Source organism: Haemorhous mexicanus, chromosome Z, assembly GCF_027477595.1.
Source record: "Haemorhous mexicanus isolate bHaeMex1 chromosome Z, bHaeMex1.pri, whole genome shotgun sequence".
NCBI classification, from domain to species: Eukaryota; Metazoa; Chordata; class Aves; order Passeriformes; family Fringillidae; genus Haemorhous; species Haemorhous mexicanus.
In genome coordinates this window covers 81,987,694-82,011,930 of record NC_082381.1, presented here as the reverse complement: position 1 = coordinate 82,011,930, position 24,237 = coordinate 81,987,694, and the positions used below count along the sequence as shown (strand labels likewise).

General features: G+C 51.9%; 4 protein-coding genes across 13 annotated transcripts in view; 3 read left to right on the top strand and 1 right to left on the bottom strand.

Moving 5' to 3' along the window:
• The window catches only part of UBAP2 (ubiquitin associated protein 2), a 195,880-nt gene that overhangs the window by 4,675 nt on the left and 166,968 nt on the right, over positions 1–24,237 (bottom strand). For all 10 annotated transcript variants that reach the window (XM_059873405.1, XM_059873401.1, XM_059873402.1 and 7 more), the window contains 4 exons: positions 3,433–3,511; positions 2,155–2,369; positions 743–842; positions 563–670 (listed from right to left, as the gene is read on the bottom strand). In XM_059873405.1, coding sequence (XP_059729388.1) covers positions 563–670; positions 743–842; positions 2,155–2,369; positions 3,433–3,511 — 502 coding nt within the window. The remainder of the gene's footprint in view (positions 1–562; positions 671–742; positions 843–2,154; positions 2,370–3,432; positions 3,512–24,237) is intronic.
• Positions 15,593–16,165, top strand: LOC132342016 (interferon-like). Its single transcript, XM_059874194.1, has one exon. The coding sequence runs from the start codon at positions 15,593–15,595 to the stop codon at positions 16,163–16,165; it is 573 nt and encodes a 190-aa protein (XP_059730177.1).
• LOC132342015 (interferon-like) lies at positions 19,037–19,609 on the top strand. Its single transcript, XM_059874193.1, has one exon. The coding sequence runs from the start codon at positions 19,037–19,039 to the stop codon at positions 19,607–19,609; it is 573 nt and encodes a 190-aa protein (XP_059730176.1).
• LOC132342014 (interferon-like) lies at positions 22,469–23,041 on the top strand. Its single transcript, XM_059874190.1, has one exon. The coding sequence runs from the start codon at positions 22,469–22,471 to the stop codon at positions 23,039–23,041; it is 573 nt and encodes a 190-aa protein (XP_059730173.1).

The window sequence follows — 24,237 nt, the reverse complement described above, 5'->3', positions numbered from 1 at the left end:
AAGCGCCAAATAAAGCTTTTGTATGAGCTGGATAAATTCTTCAGCTTTTATGCTCACAAAGGAAACATTTCCAAGCATAACACAATGTTATGAGGGCGTACAGGCAGCAGCTAGACAGCCCAGAGATGTGTGAAGTGCCCTGCTCCTCTCTAACACGTGGGCATCTCAGGTGCCTACCAAGAGACTTAAAATCTAGCTATGATTGGGCAGAAGATCATTTCAGCAACAGCACTGAACTGCTCAAGTTTCCAAATCACAGCACTGTTGAAGGATCACTATATTCTTCAGCAAAGAAAGTTCTGGCTTAGGAAGCAGCTTACCATTTCTCCAATGTGTAACTGGACCAAGCTGTGCAACAGCCACATAAACCTTTAGGCGAAGTTGAGCCATGAGGTTCAGAAGGAACAACTGGGCCATTAGAAAAGCACTTTGTGAACGGGAGATGGAGAAACAGCTTGTATCATGGCCCTGTTTAGAGCAGGCTGCTGTGTTGACTGCACAGCACTGGGAGTTTCCCCTTCTAAATCCCACTCCAGAGGAACCTCCAGTCTCAAAGTGTTACCTTTCCCAGGTCCAGTGCCAGCAGATTTGTTTTGTGCTTGAGATGACCCACTGTAGCCTCCTTTGCTGTAATCTCCAGCGGCCGTTCCCAGTGTCGAGTCGTCGTAGCCTGCCGGGAGCACAACAAGGGCGTCAGGGTGCGCGAGCGGCGCCGCGCACAGGGCGGGGGCCGAGCCCTTACCTGCACCGTAGCCGTGCTGGCTGTAGCCACTCGCCTGCTGAAAGGGAGTTGACCCCGTGTTCAGGTTGACTCCGTGCTGTTTAGCAGATGCTGGAGGTACCTGGACAAAGGATGGGAACAGAAGTGGAACACAAGCTGGAACACAAGCTCCCTCTGCCATCTAGTGGGGAAGGCACCTTCCACCTCATGTCGGGAATTCACTCTGGAGTTGGGAGGACTGGGATGGCATGGGACAGCAGTAACTTGCTATAGTGGATTTGTGCCACAGGATTTCTCCTAGAGCTGTCCCTGTGATTGCAGTGCAGCCCTCCCTCAGAACAGGTTGTGTATTTCTTTCATATGCTGAATGTAAACATCAAATTTTTACCCACAAATCTGAGAACAACCACAGGATCAAAGTAAATATCAATTCCTGCTGGAGGCTGTTCATAAAATACTAGCCTACAGGGCCCTAAATAGCCTCATCTACCCTTCTGCCTGGAGCAGCACCTCTTCCCAAATAACCTCCTTCCTCCCGAGACTTCCAGCTCCACTCTCTGACTTAATGGGGTCTCCTCCATCCAGGCTCTCTTAGCTCACTGACTCAGATTTGGGTCCCCCCTTGATTCTCCAGGGACTAGTAAGGGCTTTCAGGAACAGCAAGCCCACAAAATGCAGCTGTCAACTATTTACAGAAACTTGCACAGGGGTCCATGAGTTCTGGCCTTTTAAATATTTTGCTTTCTCCTGGGTGATACTGCAGCTATTTTCTCAGGCTGCATGTTTTTGGAGATCTCCTGCAAACTGGGGAAGCTCTATTCCTTTCTAATGAGAATCCACCTGAATACTGACTCCAACTCTGGAGTCCTCAGTATGAGGAAGCTGTGGACCTGTTGGAGCAGATCCAGAGGAGGTCACAAAGGTGATTAGGGTATGAGCTCCTCTCTCCTGTGAGGACAGGCTGAGAGTTGGGGCTGTTCACCCTGGAGAAAAGAAGGCTCTACGGAGACCTTACTATGACCTTTCTACACTTAAAGGAGGCTTATAGGAAAGATGGGAAAAACATTTTACCAGGCCCTGTAGCGACAGGACGAAGGGCAGGTGTTTTAAACTGCAAGGTGGTAGATTGAGATTAGATATAAAGAAAATAGTCATCACTGTGAGGGTGGTGTGGCACTGGCACAGGCTGCCTGGAGAAGATGTGGATGGCCAACATCCCTGTAAGTGTTCAAGGCCAGAGCAACCTGGTCTGAGCAACCTGGTCTAGTGGAAGGCATCCCTGCCCAAGTCAGGGGGATTGGAACAAGACAGTCTTGGATGATACCTTCCAACCCAAACTTTCCTATAATTCCAAGAAGTGGAGTGTTTGGGCTGGAGAAAGCAAAACTGGAGAGGCATGCAGGGAGCATTGCAGTTGAGGCTGTCACACTTACAAACATGGTTGGCCCATATTGGAATGCACTGGGAACACCGGGCATCCCAGCATAGTAAGGGAGCCCAGTGTAGCTGTACCCTGGGGGCAGGGTTGGGTTCAGGAAGGGCTGCTGAGTCGTGTGGTGAGTCTGTGTCTGGTTCTGCTGCGGCTGGGCCAGCGTGGTTGCAGGAGCAGGAGAGGCAGTATCTCCACGGCCAAACTTTGTTACATCACCTGTGAAAGAAAGAACTGGTCAGAAAAACTATCGAAGATACTGCAAAGGTGGAGAATTCAATGGACTTATACCCTCTGAACAGAAGCAGACAACTACAGAACAGGACACATCCTGCACCTGAAAGCCTGCAGTTGTTTATGGGAAGCCCTCACCCAGTCTCTGTTCCTGACAGGTATAGGAATAGGGATAATGCCTGTTTGTGGCACAGAACTCTGTGCCATGGCTACTCCACTGATAAAGAGAGATGCCAATACTCACCTATCTCAATGGTCTGAGCAGACTCATTACTATCAGATCATTGCAGTAAAACATGCTAAAAGCAGAAGCATGGTAAATAGCCAGAGAGCCAATGGTTGTTGGGTTAAAGTGTGACTCTCCTGGAGGTTAACCTGTTTAGCTAAGCTTCATGGGCTGAAAGCGGGTTAGGATTTACAGGCAGTGATCTGCATATTTTTGCCAATGTCTGTTTATTTGTCAAGCATGACTAGTTAAGATGTCCAGTTCCTCACACCACCAAAGTTCTGAAGACAGTAGCTGAAGGCCAGGAAAGCAAGGCTTGCATCGTGGGCCACCTTATTGAAGAAGCAGGAAGGGAAATTCAGTTATTAACCCAAAAACAGCCTCCCAGGAGAAGTGATAATGAAGCAGAAAATTCACAAACACTTGTACTTTCTGGCAGCCTACAGAGCACCATGTTCACATGTTTACCAAGGAGATAACATACATCAATCCCTTCTACCTCACTTCCAACCAGTATTCCTTTTTGCTGGTCACTAGGAAGTATGACAGCACTTAATACCATCATTATAGGAACTACAGTGCCTATGGCTACAGTTTTAAGCAGTAATCATTTGGCAGTGGATGAAAACCACTGGCTGAAATCTGGGATGGCATTCATATAATCTTTGCACAATGACAGCTAAAGAGCAAGAGCAGGAACAAGGAAGGGCTTCTTTGACCACAGAAGGGAAAAGCAGCTCCTCTTTGAGCAAGAGCAGAATGACCTGCACTGAGAAACCAGCATATCTCACTTGCCATCATCATCTTTAAGCTAGCACTCACCTGAGTATGGGTTGTTAGCAAGGCTCCCATCTCTGCCTGTCAACGTTGCAGGAGCCGGGAATGTAATTCCATAGTAATCCTTGGAAGAGACAACACCATTTTTTAATAGTTGAAACTGGAACACAGCTGGACACATCCTATGAATTGTCTACTAGACACAGAAGAAAATTCTGAAAGTAAGAACTAAAGGAGGTTTGACTGGAAGCTGACCTTACATTGTTCAGCAGAGCTGAGAATTTACCTGGATCCTCAAGCTAAAAATAAACCTACTTTATAGACACTTTTCATGTTATACACAAATATTTCATCTCTTAATGGTAAGTTAAAGGCAGTAACTAAGTGATTTCCCACACAGCTCCCAGCTCTGAACTGTCATCTTCCAGTGAGACTGCCTGTAAGAGAACTGAGCATTGTGAGTCAAAGGCCTGGGGTCAGGCCAGGACTGTAATCACAGCATGGATGTAAGTCTAAGGGTTTTGCCCTTGTACCATGCCCTGTGTTCTAAAACTGGAAATGTCAGCTATGAAAACAGCAAAAATATCAAAAAAAAGAGAAAAACAGTTACTATTGGATGACTGGAAAATTTATTTAAACTACTTTACAGGAGATCTCAGATCATAGTCTTCAAAGTGGGGTGTGTATCCCAAGCCATTGGGTTGCAGGAAGAAAATGGATTTCATACCTTTGATAAATATAACGGAAGAGAGAATTTTAAAACAGTGTTTGTTTAACCTTTCTCTCCTTTCTCCATTTTTATCTTTGTGTATGTTTTATAATATATGTATTAGTACAGGGATATATATGTATATAAAATTCAGAAATAAAAATATACTGAAGGTGAGTGCATAAAAAAGGTGGAAACCACTGCCTCAGATCATTCTTCTAGGTCTTTTACAAGAAGGTAAGCAATACTAGAAAGCTTGCACTTTGAAATGACAGGACATGCTAGCAAAACCAAGCAGAATTTTGATCACAGTTTGAGGAAAATGGCAAGAAGTCTGTCTTTCTCTCTCTGGGTGAACTCCACCTGTGGGTCTGGTAATCTTGTTTTTTCCTCCTAATTTTCATGTCTACTCCTCACCACCTCCAATCCAGAAATAGATAATGCTTTAAGTAGTAATGTATCAATTTCCACACATTTTCAAACACTGGAAAATTCTCTTCCTTTATCACACCCTTCTCTGCAAATGCCATGGCGCTTGAAGTGTTTTCTCAGAGTGGACAGCACCCTCCACTTCGCTCCACTTCTGTGCATTCCTTCCCTGTCTCCTACACCCAATCCTCCATCACTGGACATGAAATAATGTGGCAAAGTTTTAGTATTGTAGGTGCCTTCTGTGACTTGTAATGGTGCCATTATATCATCAACCTCTCCTTCCCTGGTAATTCCCCCCTTAGGAACTCAAGCACAAATCACTTGGCAGAACACAACTAAATTCACATTAGCAGTCTTAGCAGGTTATTCAAAAGCAGCACTCTCATAACCTTCTGATGGAAATGCCACAAAAAGAAGATCTAGAAAAGACATGTGAACACAGTTCAGCTGATATGAAGTGGCACACTAACATTTTCCCTCTATACGAACTGGACAAAATATAATCAAATCTGCATGAGAAGAGGGTCTAAGGGTAGCAATTATTCTCACTGCACCTCAGGCAGGGGAAAACCACATCAGTACTGAATATCTGTATCCTACTTGTGCATGCACACATTCAAAGTAAAAAACTCATTAGAAAATATGAGCGCAAGGCAGTTATGTCTGTAGTTCATGCCTGCCCAAAGGAAAATATCAGAGAAGACACTCTGTTCTTCAAATATCACAGATATCTCCTGACCTACAAAAGGAGAAGCTGCCTAAAGCCAAAAGTGAAATATCAGAAATAGGCTCAAAAAGTGAGCAGAAAAGGATGAAAAAAGGGAAAGTGATGAGACATAACCGATTTAGGTTCCACCCAGCAGCTCACTGGGTACCGCACACACCAGCTGATGCATTTGTAAGATCTTTGCAACAGATGAACAGAGAAGACAGCATATCCCAATGTAACGTACACCAAAAGAACCCAAACAACTAAGAAATCCACAGTGAGACTTTTTAGCAACAGTAGTCACATTACTTGAGTTAAATTTAAAAAAACATCTCAGGAGAAAATCCCATTTTTGCTTTTTTAGCAACCACGGGGATCTCCTGCTGCTCGAAATTACGCAGCAAGCAGTGATGACTCACACTTGGAACTTTGCCCACTTTCACTTTTCACATTAAGTAGACTAGCACACGAAATAGAAATATTCCCACCTGCTCCTGCCCCCAGACCATCTAACACAGCCACATTTTCACAAAGAATTCACAACACAACATAAAAAACCCCCAAAATCCAGAAAGGAGAAACATTGCATGAATAGTTGATGAAAAATCCTTTGTGACATCTGTGCATTTATTTCTAACTACTAACATACCAAGGGTAATTAACTCTGGATACAGGGGTATGAGAGATGGCTCCAAAAATATTCTGCAAGATTTTGCAGGGTGAGGAAAAACTCCTGCACTAGAAAAGCTGCAGGTACCACAGAAAAAATAAAAAAGCATTAAAAAATATATACATATACACATATAAAAAGGTTTTAAAAACACTGAGAGACTAACAATAATTGTCAATGAAAAATATAAGAAAACACTAATTAACATGCAAAATAAACATTATATACAAATAATATTACAGCATGCAATAAAAAAAAAACGATGCTGGTACATAGAGAAATTTTTAAATAAACCCCCAAAAAGGGCAACACATAAAACAGATGAAAAGACAATCCTAAAACACATCCCTGGTACAGCCAGCCAGAAAACTTCTGCCACACTTTGGTCTCCTGTAATAGCTCAGTAACCAGGCTTCCCCCTGGCAGCAGCCCTGAGAAAGTGTCAGCTCCTGTTCTCACAGCAGCGCCCCCTCCTGGTCAGACAAGCACCAAAGTCCTCAGAAGAAAGCAAACAGAAAAAACAAAAGTGAAAACGGAAAAGGAAAATTATCCAGAGGATGGTGATGAAAGGAAAGCCTGGCCATGGCCATATAAAACTGCACACCCAGCAGCTCCCCAAGCAAAGCAGCCACCACTACCGAGCCAGAGCAGGCTCCTGCACAGTGCCCAAAGCTCCACCATGGCTGTACCTGGATGCGCACAGCCTCGCCTGTGGCACAGCACCCTGGCACTCCTGCTCCTCATTGTGGCTCTGGCCACCGGCCTCCCGTGCCAACACCTGCGGACCCACGATCCTGGGAATGCACTCCAGCTCCTGCAGGACATGGCGCCACGCATGACACAGTTCTGCAACCTCCAGAAGCCACCAGTCTTCCCCGACACCCTGCTCCACAACAACCTCCAGCCGCAGCAAGCTGCCGCCACCGCCCTCCGCATCCTGCAGCACCTCTTCCACACCCTCAGCTCCAACGGCACCCGTCAGCACTGGCCCAGCCAGGCTCACAACCACCTCCTCAACAAGCTGCAGCACCACATCCACCACCTGGAGCAATGCCTCGCCGACAAGGCCACGCCCTTCAAAGGACCACGCAACCCGCTGCTGGCCATCAACAAGTACTTCAGGGACATCCACCTCTTCCTCCACGCCCACAAGCACAGCGCCTGCGCCTGGGACCACGTCCGCCTCGAAGCTCTTGTCTGCTTCCAACACGTGGACAGACTCATACGGCGAATGAAGCACCAAGCTGCTCTGGACCCCACTGAACCCACTGATAGCAAACACCCATCCCCAGCCAGCACCAGTGGCCACGGATTGAGTGGTGATGGCAGCAGCCCAGGCTGGGATCACTTGGTACCAGTCACATCTCTTCCGACTGGTGAGGTGATGGGGAAAGGGGTATGACCGTGATGACACTGGGGCCAGTCTGTGGCACAGCCCACACCCAAACCACAGCCACTGGAGTGGAAGGAAGAGGAAATTTCTGCGCTAGACATTCATGGACAGCTGCAAAGCACTGGGGATATGGATGGTACTTATTACCTGTGGAATTACTGCATTCATCCAGACTGCAACCTCACCTGATGAATGGGAAGGGGATCATGGACACTGTTGAACTATGGTGGGACTCTTATTCCAATCACTATTTAATACAGAACTCTGTTCCCTTACTTATTTAATTAATTAATTAACTTAGTTGTTTATTTATTTATTTATTTATTATTTTGTTAGAAATAAAGACTTTTTGTAAAAGCAGAAAAGAATGAAAAAGCGAAGCTGTGGTCATTGTGCTTCATGCTTATACCTGACATGCAAAGACACAGACCCCTAAGGCTGTGAGGGGATGAAGCTCCCTCCTGCAGCCCATCTTGCCAATGCCTCCTGCCTGGGTCGAAGGCTATGGACAGCAGACCCTTCTCAGGGAATGGTGGTCTTGCAGCCCCCAGGCATCTCTTACAGCTGCCAGACCATTGGGGCACCCATTTGCCCCAAATGGCATCATGCCTGCCCTGCACACTTCCTCCTCTTCCACCACAACGCTCTCCCTTCTAGACCCTCCAATACTGCCAAGACATGAAAGCCACCTCCAAACCATCCTCCCACCACAACCATTCTGCAATGCCACAGCACTGCTTTGCAAGAAACAGGGTGGCATAGACAAGGTGCACCTCAAAGAATCAAGGAGGGGACCCATAAAGGTCTGCAGAGATTTGGACAAGAACAGAACTCCAGTGCTACTAACTCCACCCAAGAAACACCAAAAAGACACAAAACACACAGGAGAGGTCTAGAACTGCTCACTGCTCTGCTACAGCCACCACAACTGGTTCAGGATGCTCCCGGCTATGCTTACATCCCAGCAGCTATGGCGACCTGCTGCAGTACACCGAGCACCTTGTTCTTGTCCTTCTTCACCCCAACACATCATTAGCAAGCAAAGAGATCCATCACCCAAACACCCTCACTCAACATGGTCCAACCCAACCAGCACAGCATTCCTCATGAAGGAAACTGCTCATGCATCACCAGCACCAGCTGCTCCTTCATCCTCCAACCATCAACCCAGAAGTATCTCCTCGGGTGAGCAGCTCTGGCCTCCTCCTGCATGGGACAAAGAGATTGTTTCCTGCGCTCAAACAACCTCCACCACTGCACCACTGCGAGGACACTGCTCCGTGCAAACACAACTGATGACTTTCCATTTAGCTGAGTGAGAAAAGAAGAGGACCAAATACAGAATCATAGAATTACTAAGGTTGGAAAAGACCTCCAAGATCATCAAGCCCAGCCTCTGACCAAATATCATTAAGCCAAATCATGAAGTGCCATATCTACTAAATTTCTGAACACTTACAGGGGTGCTGACTCCACCACTTCCCTAGGAAGCCTTTTCCAATGCTTTACCACTTCTTCAGTGAAGAAATTTTCCCTAATATCCAACCTGAACCTCTACTGGAACAACTTGAAGCCATTTTCCTTTCCCATTGCTAGTTGCTGCGAGAAAAAGCCAATTCCCACATGGTTATAACCTTCTTTTTGATCGTTGTAGAGAGTGATAAGGTTCCCCTGAGCCTCCTTTTCTCCACACTAAACTCGACCAGTTCCCTCAGCTGCTCTTCATATGACTCACTCTACAGACCCCTCCCCAGCTCTGTTTCCTTCTCTGGACACACTCTGGCTCCCTCAGTCTCCTCCTTGCTGTGAGCAAACAAAGCCAAACAAAAGGTTCCAGGTGTGGCCTGACCCGTGCCCCAGCACAGGGGGATGGCACTGCCCTGCTCCTGCTGGCCCTTCCATTGCTGGCACAAGCCCGGTGCCATTGGCCTTCTTGGCCACCTGGGCACATCCAGCTCGTGTCCAGCCACTGCTGACCAGCACCCCCAGGCCCTTTCCCACTCAGCAGCTTTCCAGCCACGCTGTCCCAGCCTGGAGCTGCAGGGGGTTGTTGTGACCCAGGGACAGGAGCCAGCACTTGGCCTGGTTGCACCTCACACAGTTGGCCCTGGCCCATGGATCCAGCCTGTGCAGATCCCTCTGCAGAGCCCCCCTGCCCTCCAGCAGCTCAGCACTCACACCCAGCTTGGCCTTGTCCTCAAACTGACTAAAGGAGCTCTTGATTGCCTCACTCAGATCACCAATAAAGATACAAAACAGTACAGTCCAGAGCTCTGGGGGACACCACTAGTGACCAGCTGCCTGCTGCAAGTAATTCCATTCACCAGCACTCTCTGGGCCAGGCCAGCAGCCAGTTTTTAAATCAGAGAACAGAGCATCTAAGCCACAAGCAGCTGGTGTCTCCAGGAGAATTTTATGGGATACAGTGTCAAAGACTTCTAAAGTCCAGGAAGTCAACATGCCCGGACTTTCCCTCATCCACCAAGAGGTCACTGTGTTATAGAAGGAGATTGGGTCGGGCAGTAATGCCTTTCACAAATCCATGGGCGTGATCCCCTGGACCTCCTGTAGGTGCCATGTGATGGGCACTCAAGATCTCCATGAGCTTCCCCAACACTGAGGTCAGGCTGACAGGCCCAAAGCTCCGTAGACTTCTGACCCTTCCTGAAGATAAGCATTACACTGGACACACTCTAGGTGCCTGGGGCCTCCTTGGTTAGCCAGGACTGCTTGTAAATTATGGAGAGTGGCTTGGTGAGCTTTCCACCAGCTCTCTTATATATTCAGGTACACATCAGGACCCCTCAAGATTAAATTTCCACACTGTACCACTGTCCTCCTGATGCTCCTATCCAGAAGTACCCTGTGATGTCAGGAACGAGGACCTAATTGGTTCTGTCTTTTCTGTGGCAGCTGAAGGAACTAAACCACTCTATGACAAAAACAGGAGCAGTGGTGATGACACAAGCTGGAATACAGGGAATTCAAACACTGAAGAAAAAATGCATTTGTATTATTTTTTGTATTCCGGTGAAACAACACCAGAATACGGATTAGAGAAGCTAAGTGATATCTGTTCTTGAGGACATATCTAAAAGCATCACTGGACAAGGCCATGAGCAGGCTCTTCTGATACCACCTCCTCTCAGCATCACACTGCACTTGGGATATCCAGGGCAAAACAAACAATTAAAATTAATTTTTAAAAATCCTTTATTGTTCAAAAGCAACAGCTTAGAGGAGACTTTTTAAACTCCATCACAGTGAAAGTCAAACTGCAAAAGGGAAGCAAGACACTGCAGAACCTTCATCAACATTCAGTGCCCAGGTGCGTAGACCCAGAGCCACATCCTCAACTTAATGACTTGATGAGCTCCTGAGGTTCCTGAGAGAGAAACGATTTTACAACTGTATCAAACGCTAAAAAGAAACAATTTATCCATATGAATACAAAGAAAACAACCACATGGTAGGTAAAAACCAGAAAAAACTAATGGAGAATTACAAAAAGATTTGGTAAGTGTCCCAGGCAGAATGGAAGCTTTGGACATCATTTATCAGGGAAATCTTCCCACTGAGGTTCAGAAGGTATCTCCTTGCTGGCTAAACTCCTACTCAGAGAAGTCTGGAGGCAGTCTAATACAATCTCCTTAGTCCCACACAAGATAAATGGTTCATCTCTAAAGAATTATATAGGTGTAATTGAGCCTTTATATAGACTTGACCTGTAAGATTATGGACATATTTATTGAAACATTTATAAAGGAAACATATTTCAATGGGAAAAACAAATGATTATATGGGAAAACAATTTCTTTGATTACAATAATCAAAGAATTCCAAACAGAATTATCTCTGACACATTATAGACACTTGCAACTACTTGTAGAGTGCTCTATGGCACCAATCCCTTTAAAGCCAGATATTAATAAACTAGAAAACAATGCAATTAACCCAATAACTACTTTTCAGCCTCAAACAATACCCTAGAGATGTGTCCCCACTCAAGGGAGGAATATCAAGGCACAGGAAAAGAAGTCTGTGATGAAAAACCCTGCAGTTAAGGTGTGAAACTGAAATTTTACAGAATAAAATGTTTGACTTGAATGCATTAAAAGCTGTGAAAGCCCAATAAGCTCAACAACTTACTAGAAATTTACCAGTTACTTGTTAGCAACTTACCAGTACCACAACTTCCTTCTTTTACAACACAAAATAAGCTAGCAGGTTCCAACCAGTGCAATTATCAGTCAGGAAACAATACATTAAAAATCTTCAACAATTTGATTTTAGAGGAGGTCAATAAGACTGATTACAGCACTCTTAAAAAAAAAAAAAATGCTGTAACTACACCTACCCAAAGTCACAAATACATTTAAAAAAAAAGTAAAGCCCAAGACGCTATGTTGCAACTAATGCAGAGAGTCCTCTTCAGGGCAAGAAGGGAAATTCAGCGAAACAAAAGAGGAATAGGAGACGACCCGAGAAAAAAAGAAAACCCACAAAAAACCAACAACATCATACCAACAAAATGATGTGGCAATACTGTGGGGGTTCATTCCCCACAATCAACAGACAAAAGACCACCTCAATGGAAAAAAAAGAGAATTATTAACACCATCCGCAACCACGGAGACCCCAACAAAACCCTTCCCCAAAACCACCAGAGCCACCAGCAGAGACTGGAAACCACGAGCGGAAACTGCCGGCAATCGGAAAGCGATGAAGGGAAAGCTGCCTGGCATACAAAGCCGCGCACCCGGCGGCACCCCAAGCACAGCCACCAGCAGCACCAGCAGCACCAGCCCGCCTCGGCAGGCTCCTCCTGCGCCGCACCACCCGACAGCAGCCACAGAGCCACCATGGCTGCGCCCACAGCCACACGGCCACGCCTGCCGCATGCCGCCCCGGCGCTCCTGCTCCTCCTCGCCGCTCTGGCCCCCAGCCTGGCCTGCCAACACCTGTGGACGCACGAGGACACCTTCCCCGGCGACGCTCTCCGCCTCCTGCAGGACATGGCTGCCAGCCACACACAGCCCTGCCACCTCCAAGAGCCGCCCTTCTTCCCCGACACCCTGCTCCACAACAACCTCCAGCCGCAGCAAGCCGCCGCCACCGCCCTCCGCATCCTGCAGCACCTCTTCCACACCCTCAGCTCCAACGGCACCCGTCAGCACTGGCCCAGCCAGGCTCGCAACCACCTCCTCAACAAGCTGCAGCACCACATCCACCACCTGGAGCAATGCCTCGCCGACAAGGCCACGCCCTTCAAAGGACCACGCAACCCGCTGCTGGCCATCAACAAGTACTTCAGGGACATCCACCTCTTCCTCCACGCCCACAAGCACAGCGCCTGCGCCTGGGACCACGTCCGCCTCGAAGCTCGTGCCTCTCTACAGCACCTCCACAACCTCACACGCGCCATGCGCCGCTAGCGCAAACACCCGCACGCCAAGGCTCACCGACGCCCCAAAGCCACCTCCAAGCCCACGCCTCCTCTGCCCCGGGACCTAGAGACAGGCCTGCGACAACCGCACGGCACCCGCAGCCTTCAATCACTGCATCTCCAGCCATTCGGCCGCTCCCACTGAGATGGACCAAGGACTTTCTCTACCTATTTATTGACGTATTTATTTATTTATTTATCTATTTATCTATTTAGTCAGGTACTTATTTTTCTACCTCTTCCCTTATTTATGACACTGGAAATAAAGACCTGTGACAAAACCCTTGCCACCGCCTCTCCTCTCTCTAGCACTGCAACCACTCTTTGCGCCAGGGGAAAGCCATCTCCCCGGAGCACCTACTCCAAGCCCTGCTCCACACGGCCCCTGTCCACTCTCCTCAATGGCACCTGCCCAAGCAGCATCCTGCAGCAGCCCCTGTGCAAAAACACTGCCACCGTGGTTTTGGCCAACACCACGGAAGCACACTGAGCAAAACACACGAAGGCTGGAGAGCACCGCTGCACCTCATCGGCTTTATCCACTCCGTGCCCCATCCGTCCAATCCATGCCGCTCTGACTCACAGGCAACGATGCCATGCAGGACACTACAGTAAAAGCACGGCCCCCGACGTGCAGGAAGAAATGACAAGGAGGACTCCCTCGATAGATGAGGGCTAATTAATTACTTTATTATACTCTATTGTTTTATGCTATATTCCAATAGATTCCACTACATCTAAACTGAAACTGCACAAGCACTCAACTCAAACACATCTTGGGACTGTCTTCTGACCAGCAAGACACAGCTTGCAGAGACTGGTCCAGAAAACAAAACACTCCCAGCAGAATCCAATGACCAATTCCCACTCCTGCACAAAGAAAGGCGCAGCAATTGGGATAACTGTTGTTTTTTTCTTTCTTGGAGGTTGCATCTCTGCATTTCCCAGAAAATATCCTTGAGAAGCTGTGCCTTGATTCTCTTGTCAAGAGAAATGCGGCCACAGGACACTGTCAAGCACTATGCACAAAGCCAGGCACACAAGGTCGCCTAGCCTGCCCCTATCCACCACTGCTGTGGAGCCCCAACCGCAGAACAGCGCCAAAAAACCACCAGGAATGGCTATTTTGCACTTTGGAATGCCATGCTCCCTGGTACCAATCACCTCTTTGCTCTCCATCGGCCTCGGCCTAGTCCCCGGGAGAGGCAGCCTCATCTTCTTGCCTGACACGGAGCTCAGCCTGAATGCTCCGTAGTTCCCACACCTTTCCGCTTTTCCCTTTCTCAAAACGGGGCTTGTCTTTCCCTTCTACCACTTCTTGGCAACTCCAACTGACAGACACCAGGCTTCAAAAGCCATCCACACTGGCCTAGCAACTCCATCTGAAAGTTCCCTCAGGACTCACGCATGAACCTCTTCACCTGCCATCGACCCGTACGCATTCGGCTTGCTAAGATGGTCTCAAACTTGGCCCTCTCCTACGGTGGCCTGGGCATCTCCATTCTTCAGGCAGGGCTCCCGGCACTTGCCTTGCGCGACTTGGGCAGCGCGCCTGCAGATCCCTGAGACGCTCAAGGCTACAAACAGCCACTCGTCTCCACAGGCTCTTTGCCCCAAAAGTCTAGAACCTTCACTTCCCATGAGCCGCTCCGAGCAACAATCCCACCGTTTCTCCACGAGGCCAGGCTGATCGTCCCGTTGCAGATCTCTGCACACCCCAAATTCCTCTTCACCGATGGCCAGATTTTGCGCCCTTTTGGAAAGGCATCTGAAACTACGGGCAAACCATCACTACTCCAGCCAAAGAAGCCCAGCTCCCTCAGCCTTGCTCACAAGGGACGTCCTCTGCACCCCGCTGTGCACCTTCAGAGCCATCCCCTCCAAAAACGCCACACCTGTCACAGCCCAAGGAGCCCTGAACAGGACACACCGTTGCAGCCAAGGGCTCTGGCAATGCCAAAACACAACACCATTTCTTTCATGGGGGACGCTCCTCTTTTCCCTCCGGCCGCCTCATCCGCCAGGGCGTGGCTCTCCAACGCACACCCGTGCTCCAGGGCCACAGCCATCGGAGCAAGCAGGACAGTAAGAGCAAAGCCCTTCCCTTTGGCCGACTTCTTCGCTGAGCCTTTCTCGCCTGCCTTGTTGCTGGCTCCTCCCAAACACAGCAGCAGGTGCAGCGCCTGCCTCCGTGCAAGGGAAAGGGCACACTCAGGCCCCCAAGGCCCACGTGCACGGCCAGCCCCTCGAACACCGCCCCTGGGCATTCACCGCAGGAGGGGAAACGCCAGCTCCCGCCCGCTGACATCACCGCACATCCCTTGCAACCACAAAAGGAAAACAGGGGCTAAGATGAAAATAAAGGCAAGCCACAAAGTGAAAGGAAAAGTGACCACAGGCAGCAGCAGGCCTTTGCAGGTGGAAACAATGCTTGGGGCACAAAGACAGACCCGGTTGCACAGCACAGACCGTGCAGCTGGCCCGGCAGGTGAAAGGGAACAGCCAAGACGCCTCTCCAGCACGCCTGACACCGAGGCCTCTGAGCCTGAGCTTTCGCAAGCCCGGCACACCGCAATGGTGGCAGCAATTTCGCTGCCACCACAATCCCCAACCACGGAGACCCCAACAAAACCCTTCCCCAAAACCACCAGAGCCACCAGCAGAGACTGGAAACCACGGGCGGAAACTGCCGGCAATCGGAAAGCGATGAAGGGAAAGCTGCCTGGCATACAAAGCCGCGCACCCGGCGGCACCCCAAGCACAGCCACCAGCAGCACCAGCAGCACCAGCCAGCCTCGGCAGGCTCCTCCTGCGCCGCACCACCCGACAGCAGCCACAGAGCCACCATGGCTGCGCCCACAGCCACACGGCCACGCCTGCCGCACGCCGCCCCGGCGCTCCTGCTCCTCCTCGCCGCTCTGGCCCCCAGCCTGGCCTGCCAACACCTGTGGACGCACGAGGACACCTTCCCCGGCGACGCTCTCCGCCTCCTGCAGGACATGGCTGCCAGCCACACACAGCCCTGCCACCTCCAAGAGCCGCCCTTCTTCCCCGACACCCTGCTCCACAACAACCTCCAGCCGCAGCAAGCCGCCGCCACCGCCCTCCGCATCCTGCAGCACCTCTTCCACACCCTCAGCTCCAACGGCACCCGTCAGCACTGGCCCAGCCAGGCTCGCAACCACCTCCTCAACAAGCTGCAGCACCACATCCACCACCTGGAGCAATGCCTCGCCGACAAGGCCACGCCCTTCAAAGGACCACGCAACCCGCTGCTGGCCATCAACAAGTACTTCAGGGACATCCACCTCTTCCTCCACGCCCACAAGCACAGCGCCTGCGCCTGGGACCACGTCCGCCTCGAAGCTCGTGCCTCTCTACAGCACCTCCACAACCTCACACGCGCCATGCGCCGCTAGCGCAAACACCCGCACGCCAAGGCTCACCGACGCCCCAAAGCCACCTCCAAGCCCACGCCTCCTCTGCCCCGGGACCTAGAGACAGGCCTGCGACAACCGCACGGCACCCGCAGCCTTCAATCACTGCATCTCCAGCCATTCGGCCGCTCCCACTGAGATGGACCAAGGACTTTCTCTACCTATTTATTGACGTATTTATTTGTTTATTTATTTGTTTATTTATCTATTTATCTATTTAGCCAGGTACTTATCTTTCTACCTCTTCCCTTATTTATGACACTGGAAATAAAGACCTGTGACAAAACCCTTGCCACCGCCTCTCCTCTCTCTAGCACCGCAACCACTCTTTGCGCCAGGGGAAAGCCATCTCCCCGGAACACCTACTCCAAGCCCTGCTCCACACGGCCCCCGTCCACTCTCCTCAATGGCACCTGCCCAAGCAGCATCCTGCAGCAGCCCCTGTGCAAAAACACTGCCACCGTGGTTTTGGCCAACACCACGGAAGCACACTGAGCAAAACACACGAAGGCTGGAGAGCACCGCTGCACCTCATCGGCTTTATCCACTCCGTGCCCCATCCGTCCAATCCATGCCGCTCTGACTCACAGGCAACGATGCCATGCAGGACACTACAGTAAAAGCACGGCCCCCGACGTGCAGGAAGAAATGACAAGGAGGACTCCCTCGATAGACGAGGGCTAATTAATTACTTTATTATACTCTATTGTTTTATGCTATATTCCAATAGATTCCACTACATCTAAACTGAAACTGCACAAGCACTCAACTCAAACACATCTTGGGACTGTCTTCTGACCAGCAAGACACAGCTTGCAGAGACTGGTCCAGAAAACAAAACACTCCCAGCAGAATCCAATGACCAATTCCCACTCCTGCACAAAGAAAGGCGCAGCAATTGGGATAACTGTTGTTTTTTTCTTTCTTGGAGGTTGCATCTCTGCATTTCCCAGAAAATATCCTTGAGAAGCTGTGCCTTGATTCTCTTGTCAAGAGAAATGCGGCCACAGGACACTGTCAAGCACTATGCACAAAGCCAGGCACACAAGGTCGCCTAGCCTGCCCCTATCCACCACTGCTGTGGAGCCCCAACCGCAGAACAGCGCCAAAAAACCACCAGGAATGGCTATTTTGCACTTTGGAATGCCATGCTCCCTGGTACCAATCACCTCTTTGCTCTCCATCGGCCTCGGCCTAGTCCCCGGGAGAGGCAGCCTCATCTTCTTGCCTGACACGGAGCTCAGCCTGAATGCTCCGTAGTTCCCACACCTTTCCGCTTTTCCCTTTCTCAAAACGGGGCTTGTCTTTCCCTTCTACCACTTCTTGGCAACTCCAACTGACAGACACCAGGCTTCAAAAGCCATCCACACTGGCCTAGCAACTCCATCTGAAAGTTCCCTCAGGACTCACGCATGAACCTCTTCACCTGCCATCGACCCGTACGCATTCGGCTTGCTAAGATGGTCTCAAACTTGGCCCTCTCCTACGGTGGCCTGGGCATCTCCATTCTTCAGGCAGGGCTCCCGGCACTTGCCTTGCGCCACTTGGGCAGCGCGCCTGCAGATCCCTGAGACCCTCAAGGCTACAAACAGCCACTCGTCTCCACAGGCTCTTTGCCCCAAAAGTCTAGAACCTTCACTTCCCATGAGCCGCTCCGAGCAACAATCCCACCGTTTCTCCACGAGGCCAGGCTGATCGTCCCGTTGCAGATCTCTGCACACCCCAAATTCCTCTTCACCGATGGCCAGATTTTGCGCCCTTTTGGAAAGGCATCTGAAACTACGGGCAAACCATCACTACTCCAGCCAAAGAAGCCCAGCTCCCTCAGCCTTGCTCACAAGGGACGTCCTCTGCACCCCCCGCTGTGCACCTTCAGAGCCATCCCCTCCAAAAACGCCACACCTGTCACAGCCCAAGGAGCCCTGAACAGGACACACCGTTGCAGCCAAGGGCTCTGGCAATGCCAAAACACAACACCATTTCTTTCATGGGGGACGCTCCTCTTTTCCCTCCGGCCGCCTCATCCGCCAGGGCGTGGCTCTCCAACGCACACCCGTGCTCCAGGGCCACAGCCATCGGAGCAAGCAGGACAGTAAGAGCAAAGCCCTTCCCTTTGGCCGACTTCTTCGCTGAGCCTTTCTCGCCTGCCTTGTTGCTGGCTCCTCCCAAACACAGCAGCAGGTGCAGCGCCTGCCTCCGTGCAAGGGAAAGGGCACACTCAGGCCCCCAAGGCCCACGTGCACGGCCAGCCCCTCGAACACCGCCCCTGGGCATTCACCGCAGGAGGGGAAACGCCAGCTCCCGCCCGCTGACATCACCGCACATCCCTTGCAACCACAAAAGGAAAACAGGGGCTAAGATGAAAATAAAGGCAAGCCACAAAGTGAAAGGAAAAGTGACCACAGGCAGCAGCAGGCCTTTGCAGGTGGAAACAATGCTTGGGGCACAAAGACAGACCCGGTTGCACAGCACAGACCGTGCAGCTGGCCCGGCAGGTGAAAGGGAACAGCCAAGACGCCTCTCCAGCACGCCTGACACCGAGGCCTCTGAGCCTGAGCTTTCGCAAGCCCGGCACACCGCAATGGTGGCAGCAATTTCGCTGCCACCACAATCCCCAACCACGGAGACCCCAACAAAACCCTTCCCCAAAACCACCAGAGCCACCAGCAGAGACTGGAAACCACGGGCGGAAACTGCCGGCAATCGGAAAGCGATGAAGGGAAAGCTGCCTGGCATACAAAGCCGCGCACCCGGCGGCACCCCAAGCACAGCCACCAGCAGCACCAGCAGCACCAGCCAGCCTCGGCAGGCTCCTCCTGCGCCGCACCACCCGACAGCAGCCACAGAGCCACCATGGCTGCGCCCACAGCCACACGGCCACGCCTGCCGCACGCCGCCCCGGCGCTCCTGCTCCTCCTCGCCGCTCTGGCCCCCAGCCTGGCCTGCCAACACCTGTGGACGCACGAGGACACCTTCCCCGGCGACGCTCTCCGCCTCCTGCAGGACATGGCTGCCAGCCACACACAGCCCTGCCACCTCCAAGAGCCGCCCTTCTTCCCCGACACCCTGCTCCACAACAACCTCCAGCCGCAGCAAGCCGCCGCCACCGCCCTCCGCATCCTGCAGCACCTCTTCCACACCCTCAGCTCCAACGGCACCCGTCAGCACTGGCCCAGCCAGGCTCGCAACCACCTCCTCAACAAGCTGCAGCACCACATCCACCACCTGGAGCAATGCCTCGCCGACAAGGCCACGCCCTTCAAAGGACCACGCAACCCGCTGCTGGCCATCAACAAGTACTTCAGGGACATCCACCTCTTCCTCCACGCCCACAAGCACAGCGCCTGCGCCTGGGACCACGTCCGCCTCGAAGCTCGTGCCTCTCTACAGCACCTCCACAACCTCACACGCGCCATGCGCCGCTAGCGCAAACACCCGCACGCCAAGGCTCACCGACGCCCCAAAGCCACCTCCAAGCCCACGCCTCCTCTGCCCCGGGACCTAGAGACAGGCCTGCGACAACCGCACGGCACCCGCAGCCTTCAATCACTGCATCTCCAGCCATTCGGCCGCTCCCACTGAGATGGACCAAGGACTTTCTCTACCTATTTATTGACGTATTTATTTATTTATTTATCTATTTATCTATTTAGTCAGGTACTTATTTTTCTACCTCTTCCCTTATTTATGACACTGGAAATAAAGACCTGTGACAAAACCCTTGCCACCGCCTCTCCTCTCTCTAGCACCGCAACCACTCTTTGCGCCAGGGGAAAGCCATCTCCCCGGAGCACCTACTCCAAGCCCTGCTCCACACGGCCCCTGTCCACTCTCCTCAATGGCACCTGCCCAAGCAGCATCCTGCAGCAGCCCCTGTGCAAAAACACTGCCACCGTGGTTTTGGCCAACACCACGGAAGCACACTGAGCAAAACACACGAAGGCTGGAGAGCACCGCTGCACCTCATCGGCTTTATCCACTCCGTGCCCCATCCGTCCAATCCATGCCGCTCTGACTCACAGGCAACGATGCCATGCAGGACACTACAGTAAAAGCACGGCCCCCGACGTGCAGGAAGAAATGACAAGGAGGACTCCCTCGATAGATGAGGGCTAATTAATTACTTTATTATACTCTATTGTTTTATGCTATATTCCAATAGATTCCACTACATCTAAACTGAAACTGCACAAGCACTCAACTCAAACGCATCTTGGGACTGTCTTCTGACCAGCAAGACACAGCTTGCAGAGACTGGTCCAGAAAACAAAACACTCCCAGCAGAATCCAATGACCAATTCCCACTCCTGCACAAAGAAAGGCGCAGCAATTGGGATAACTGTTGTTTTTTTCTTTCTTGGAGGTTGCATCTCTGCATTTCCCAGAAAATATCCTTGAGAAGCTGTGCCTTGATTCTCTTGTCAAGAGAAATGCGGCCACAGGACACTGTCAAGCACTATGCACAAAGCCAGGCACACAAGGTCGCCTAGCCTGCCCCTATCCACCACTGCTGTGGAGCCCCAACCGCAGAACAGCGCCAAAAAACCACCAGGAATGGCTATTTTGCACTTTGGAATGCCATGCTCCCTGGTACCAATCACCTCTTTGCTCTCCATCGGCCTCGGCCTAGTCCCCGGGAGAGGCAGCCTCATCTTCTTGCCTGACACGGAGCTCAGCCTGAATGCTCCGTAGTTCCCACACCTTTCCGCTTTTCCCTTTCTCAAAACGGGGCTTGTCTTTCCCTTCTACCACTTCTTGGCAACTCCAACTGACAGACACCAGGCTTCAAAAGCCATCCACACTGGCCTAGCAACTCCATCTGAAAGTTCCCTCAGGACTCACGCATGAACCTCTTCACCTGCCATCGACCCGTACGCATTCGGCTTGCTAAGATGGTCTCAAACTTGGCCCTCTCCTACGGTGGCCTGGGCATCTCCATTCTTCAGGCAGGGCTCCCGGCACTTGCCTTGCGCGACTTGGGCAGCGCGCCTGCAGATCCCTGAGACGCTCAAGGCTACAAACAGCCACTCGTCTCCACAGGCTCTTTGCCCCAAAAGTCTAGAACCTTCACTTCCCATGAGCCGCTCCGAGCAACAATCCCACCGTTTCTCCACGAGGCCAGGCTGATCGTCCCGTTGCAGATCTCTGCACACCCCAAATTCCTCTTCACCGATGGCCAGATTTTGCGCCCTTTTGGAAAGGCATCTGAAACTACGGGCAAACCATCACTACTCCAGCCAAAGAAGCCCAGCTCCCTCAGCCTTGCTCACAAGGGACGTCCTCTGCACCCCCCGCTGTGCACCTTCAGAGCCATCCCCTCCAAAAACGCCACACCTGTCACAGCCCAAGGAGCCCTGAACAGGACACACCGTTGCAGCCAAGGGCTCTGGCAATGCCAAAACACAACACCATTTCTTTCATGGGGGACGCTCCTCTTTTCCCTCCGGCCGCCTCATCCGCCAGGGCGTGGCTCTCCAACGCACACCCGTGCTCCAGGGCCACAGCCATCGGAGCAAGCAGGACAGTAAGAGCAAAGCCCTTCCCTTTGGCCGACTTCTTCGCTGAGCCTTTCTCGCCTGCCTTGTTGCTGGCTCCTCCCAAACACAGCAGCAGGTGCAGCGCCTGCCTCCGTGCAAGGGAAAGGGCACACTCAGGCCCCCAAGGCCCACGTGCACGGCCAGCCCCTCGAACACCGCCCCTGGGCATTCACCGCAGGAGGGGAAACGCCAGCTCCCGCCCGCTGACATCACCGCACATCCCTTGCAACCACAAAAGGAAAACAGGGGCTAAGATGAAAATAAAGGCAAGCCACAAAGTGAAAGGAAAAGTGACCACAGGCAGCAGCAGGCCTTTGCAGGTGGAAACAATGCTTGGGGCACAAAGACAGACCCGGTTGCACAGCACAGACCGTGCAGCTGGCCCGGCAGGTGAAAGGGAACAGCCAAGACGCCTCTCCAGCACGCCTGACACCGAGGCCTCTGAGCCTGAGCTTTCGCAAGCCCGGCACACCGCAATGGTGGCAGCAATTTCGCTGCCACCACAATCCCCAACCACGGAGACCCCAACAAAACCCTTCCCCAAAACCACCAGAGCCACCAGCAGAGACTGGAAACCACGGGCGGAAACTGCCGGCAATCGGAAAGCGATGAAGGGAAAGCTGCCTGGCATACAAAGCCGCGCACCCGGCGGCACCCCAAGCACAGCCACCAGCAGCACCAGCAGCACCAGCCAGCCTCGGCAGGCTCCTCCTGCGCCGCACCACCCGACAGCAGCCACAGAGCCACCATGGCTGCGCCCACAGCCACACGGCCACGCCTGCCGCACGCCGCCCCGGCGCTCCTGCTCCTCCTCGCCGCTCTGGCCCCCAGCCTGGCCTGCCAACACCTGTGGACGCACGAGGACACCTTCCCCGGCGACGCTCTCCGCCTCCTGCAGGACATGGCTGCCAGCCACACACAGCCCTGCCACCTCCAAGAGCCGCCCTTCTTCCCCGACACCCTGCTCCACAACAACCTCCAGCCGCAGCAAGCCGCCGCCACCGCCCTCCGCATCCTGCAGCACCTCTTCCACACCCTCAGCTCCAACGGCACCCGTCAGCACTGGCCCAGCCAGGCTCGCAACCACCTCCTCAACAAGCTGCAGCACCACATCCACCACCTGGAGCAATGCCTCGCCGACAAGGCCACGCCCTTCAAAGGACCACGCAACCCGCTGCTGGCCATCAACAAGTACTTCAGGGACATCCACCTCTTCCTCCACGCCCACAAGCACAGCGCCTGCGCCTGGGACCACGTCCGCCTCGAAGCTCGTGCCTCTCTACAGCACCTCCACAACCTCACACGCGCCATGCGCCGCTAGCGCAAACACCCGCACGCCAAGGCTCACCGACGCCCCAAAGCCACCTCCAAGCCCACGCCTCCTCTGCCCCGGGACCTAGAGACAGGCCTGCGACAACCGCACGGCACCCGCAGCCTTCAATCACTGCATCTCCAGCCATTTGGCCGCTCCCACTGAGATGGACCAAGGACTTTCTCTACCTATTTATTGACGTATTTATTTGTTTATTTATTTGTTTATTTATCTATTTAGCCAGGTACTTATCTTTCTACCTCTTCCCTTATTTATGACACTGGAAATAAAGACCTGTGACAAAACCCTTGCCACCGCCTCTCCTCTCTCTAGCACCGCAACCACTCTTTGCGCCAGGGGAAAGCCATCTCCCCGGAACACCTACTCCAAGCCCTGCTCCACACGGCCCCCGTCCACTCTCCTCAATGGCACCTGCCCAAGCAGCATCCTGCAGCAGCCCCTGTGCAAAAACACTGCCACCGTGGTTTTGGCCAACACCACGGAAGCACACTGAGCAAAACACACGAAGGCTGGAGAGCACCGCTGCACCTCATCGGCTTTATCCACTCCGTGCCCCATCCGTCCAATCCATGCCGCTCTGACTCACAGGCAACGATGCCATGCAGGACACTACAGTAAAAGCACGGCCCCCGACGTGCAGGAAGAAATGACAAGGAGGACTCCCTCGATAGACGAGGGCTAATTAATTACTTTATTATACTCTATTGTTTTATGCTATATTCCAATAGATTCCACTACATCTAAACTGAAACTGCACAAGCACTCAACTCAAACGCATCTTGGGACTGTCTTCTGACCAGCAAGACACAGCTTGCAGAGACTGGTCCAGAAAACAAAACACTCCCAGCAGAATCCAATGACCAATTCCCACTCCTGCACAAAGAAAGGCGCAGCAATTGGGATAACTGTTGTTTTTTTCTTTCTTGGAGGTTGCATCTCTGCATTTCCCAGAAAATATCCTTGAGAAGCTGTGCCTTGATTCTCTTGTCAAGAGAAATGCGGCCACAGGACACTGTCAAGCACTATGCACAAAGCCAGGCACACAAGGTCGCCTAGCCTGCCCCTATCCACCACTGCTGTGGAGCCCCAACCGCAGAACAGCGCCAAAAAACCACCAGGAATGGCTATTTTGCACTTTGGAATGCCATGCTCCCTGGTACCAATCACCTCTTTGCTCTCCATCG

Bases quoted from the DNA above. Each gene is read 5' to 3' on its own strand.
- LOC132342015 (XM_059874193.1), top strand. From the start codon at position 19,037: ATGGCTGCGCCCACAGCCACACGGCCACGCCTGCCGCACGCCGCCCCG.
- LOC132342014 (XM_059874190.1), top strand. From the start codon at position 22,469: ATGGCTGCGCCCACAGCCACACGGCCACGCCTGCCGCACGCCGCCCCG.
- LOC132342016 (XM_059874194.1), top strand. From the start codon at position 15,593: ATGGCTGCGCCCACAGCCACACGGCCACGCCTGCCGCACGCCGCCCCG.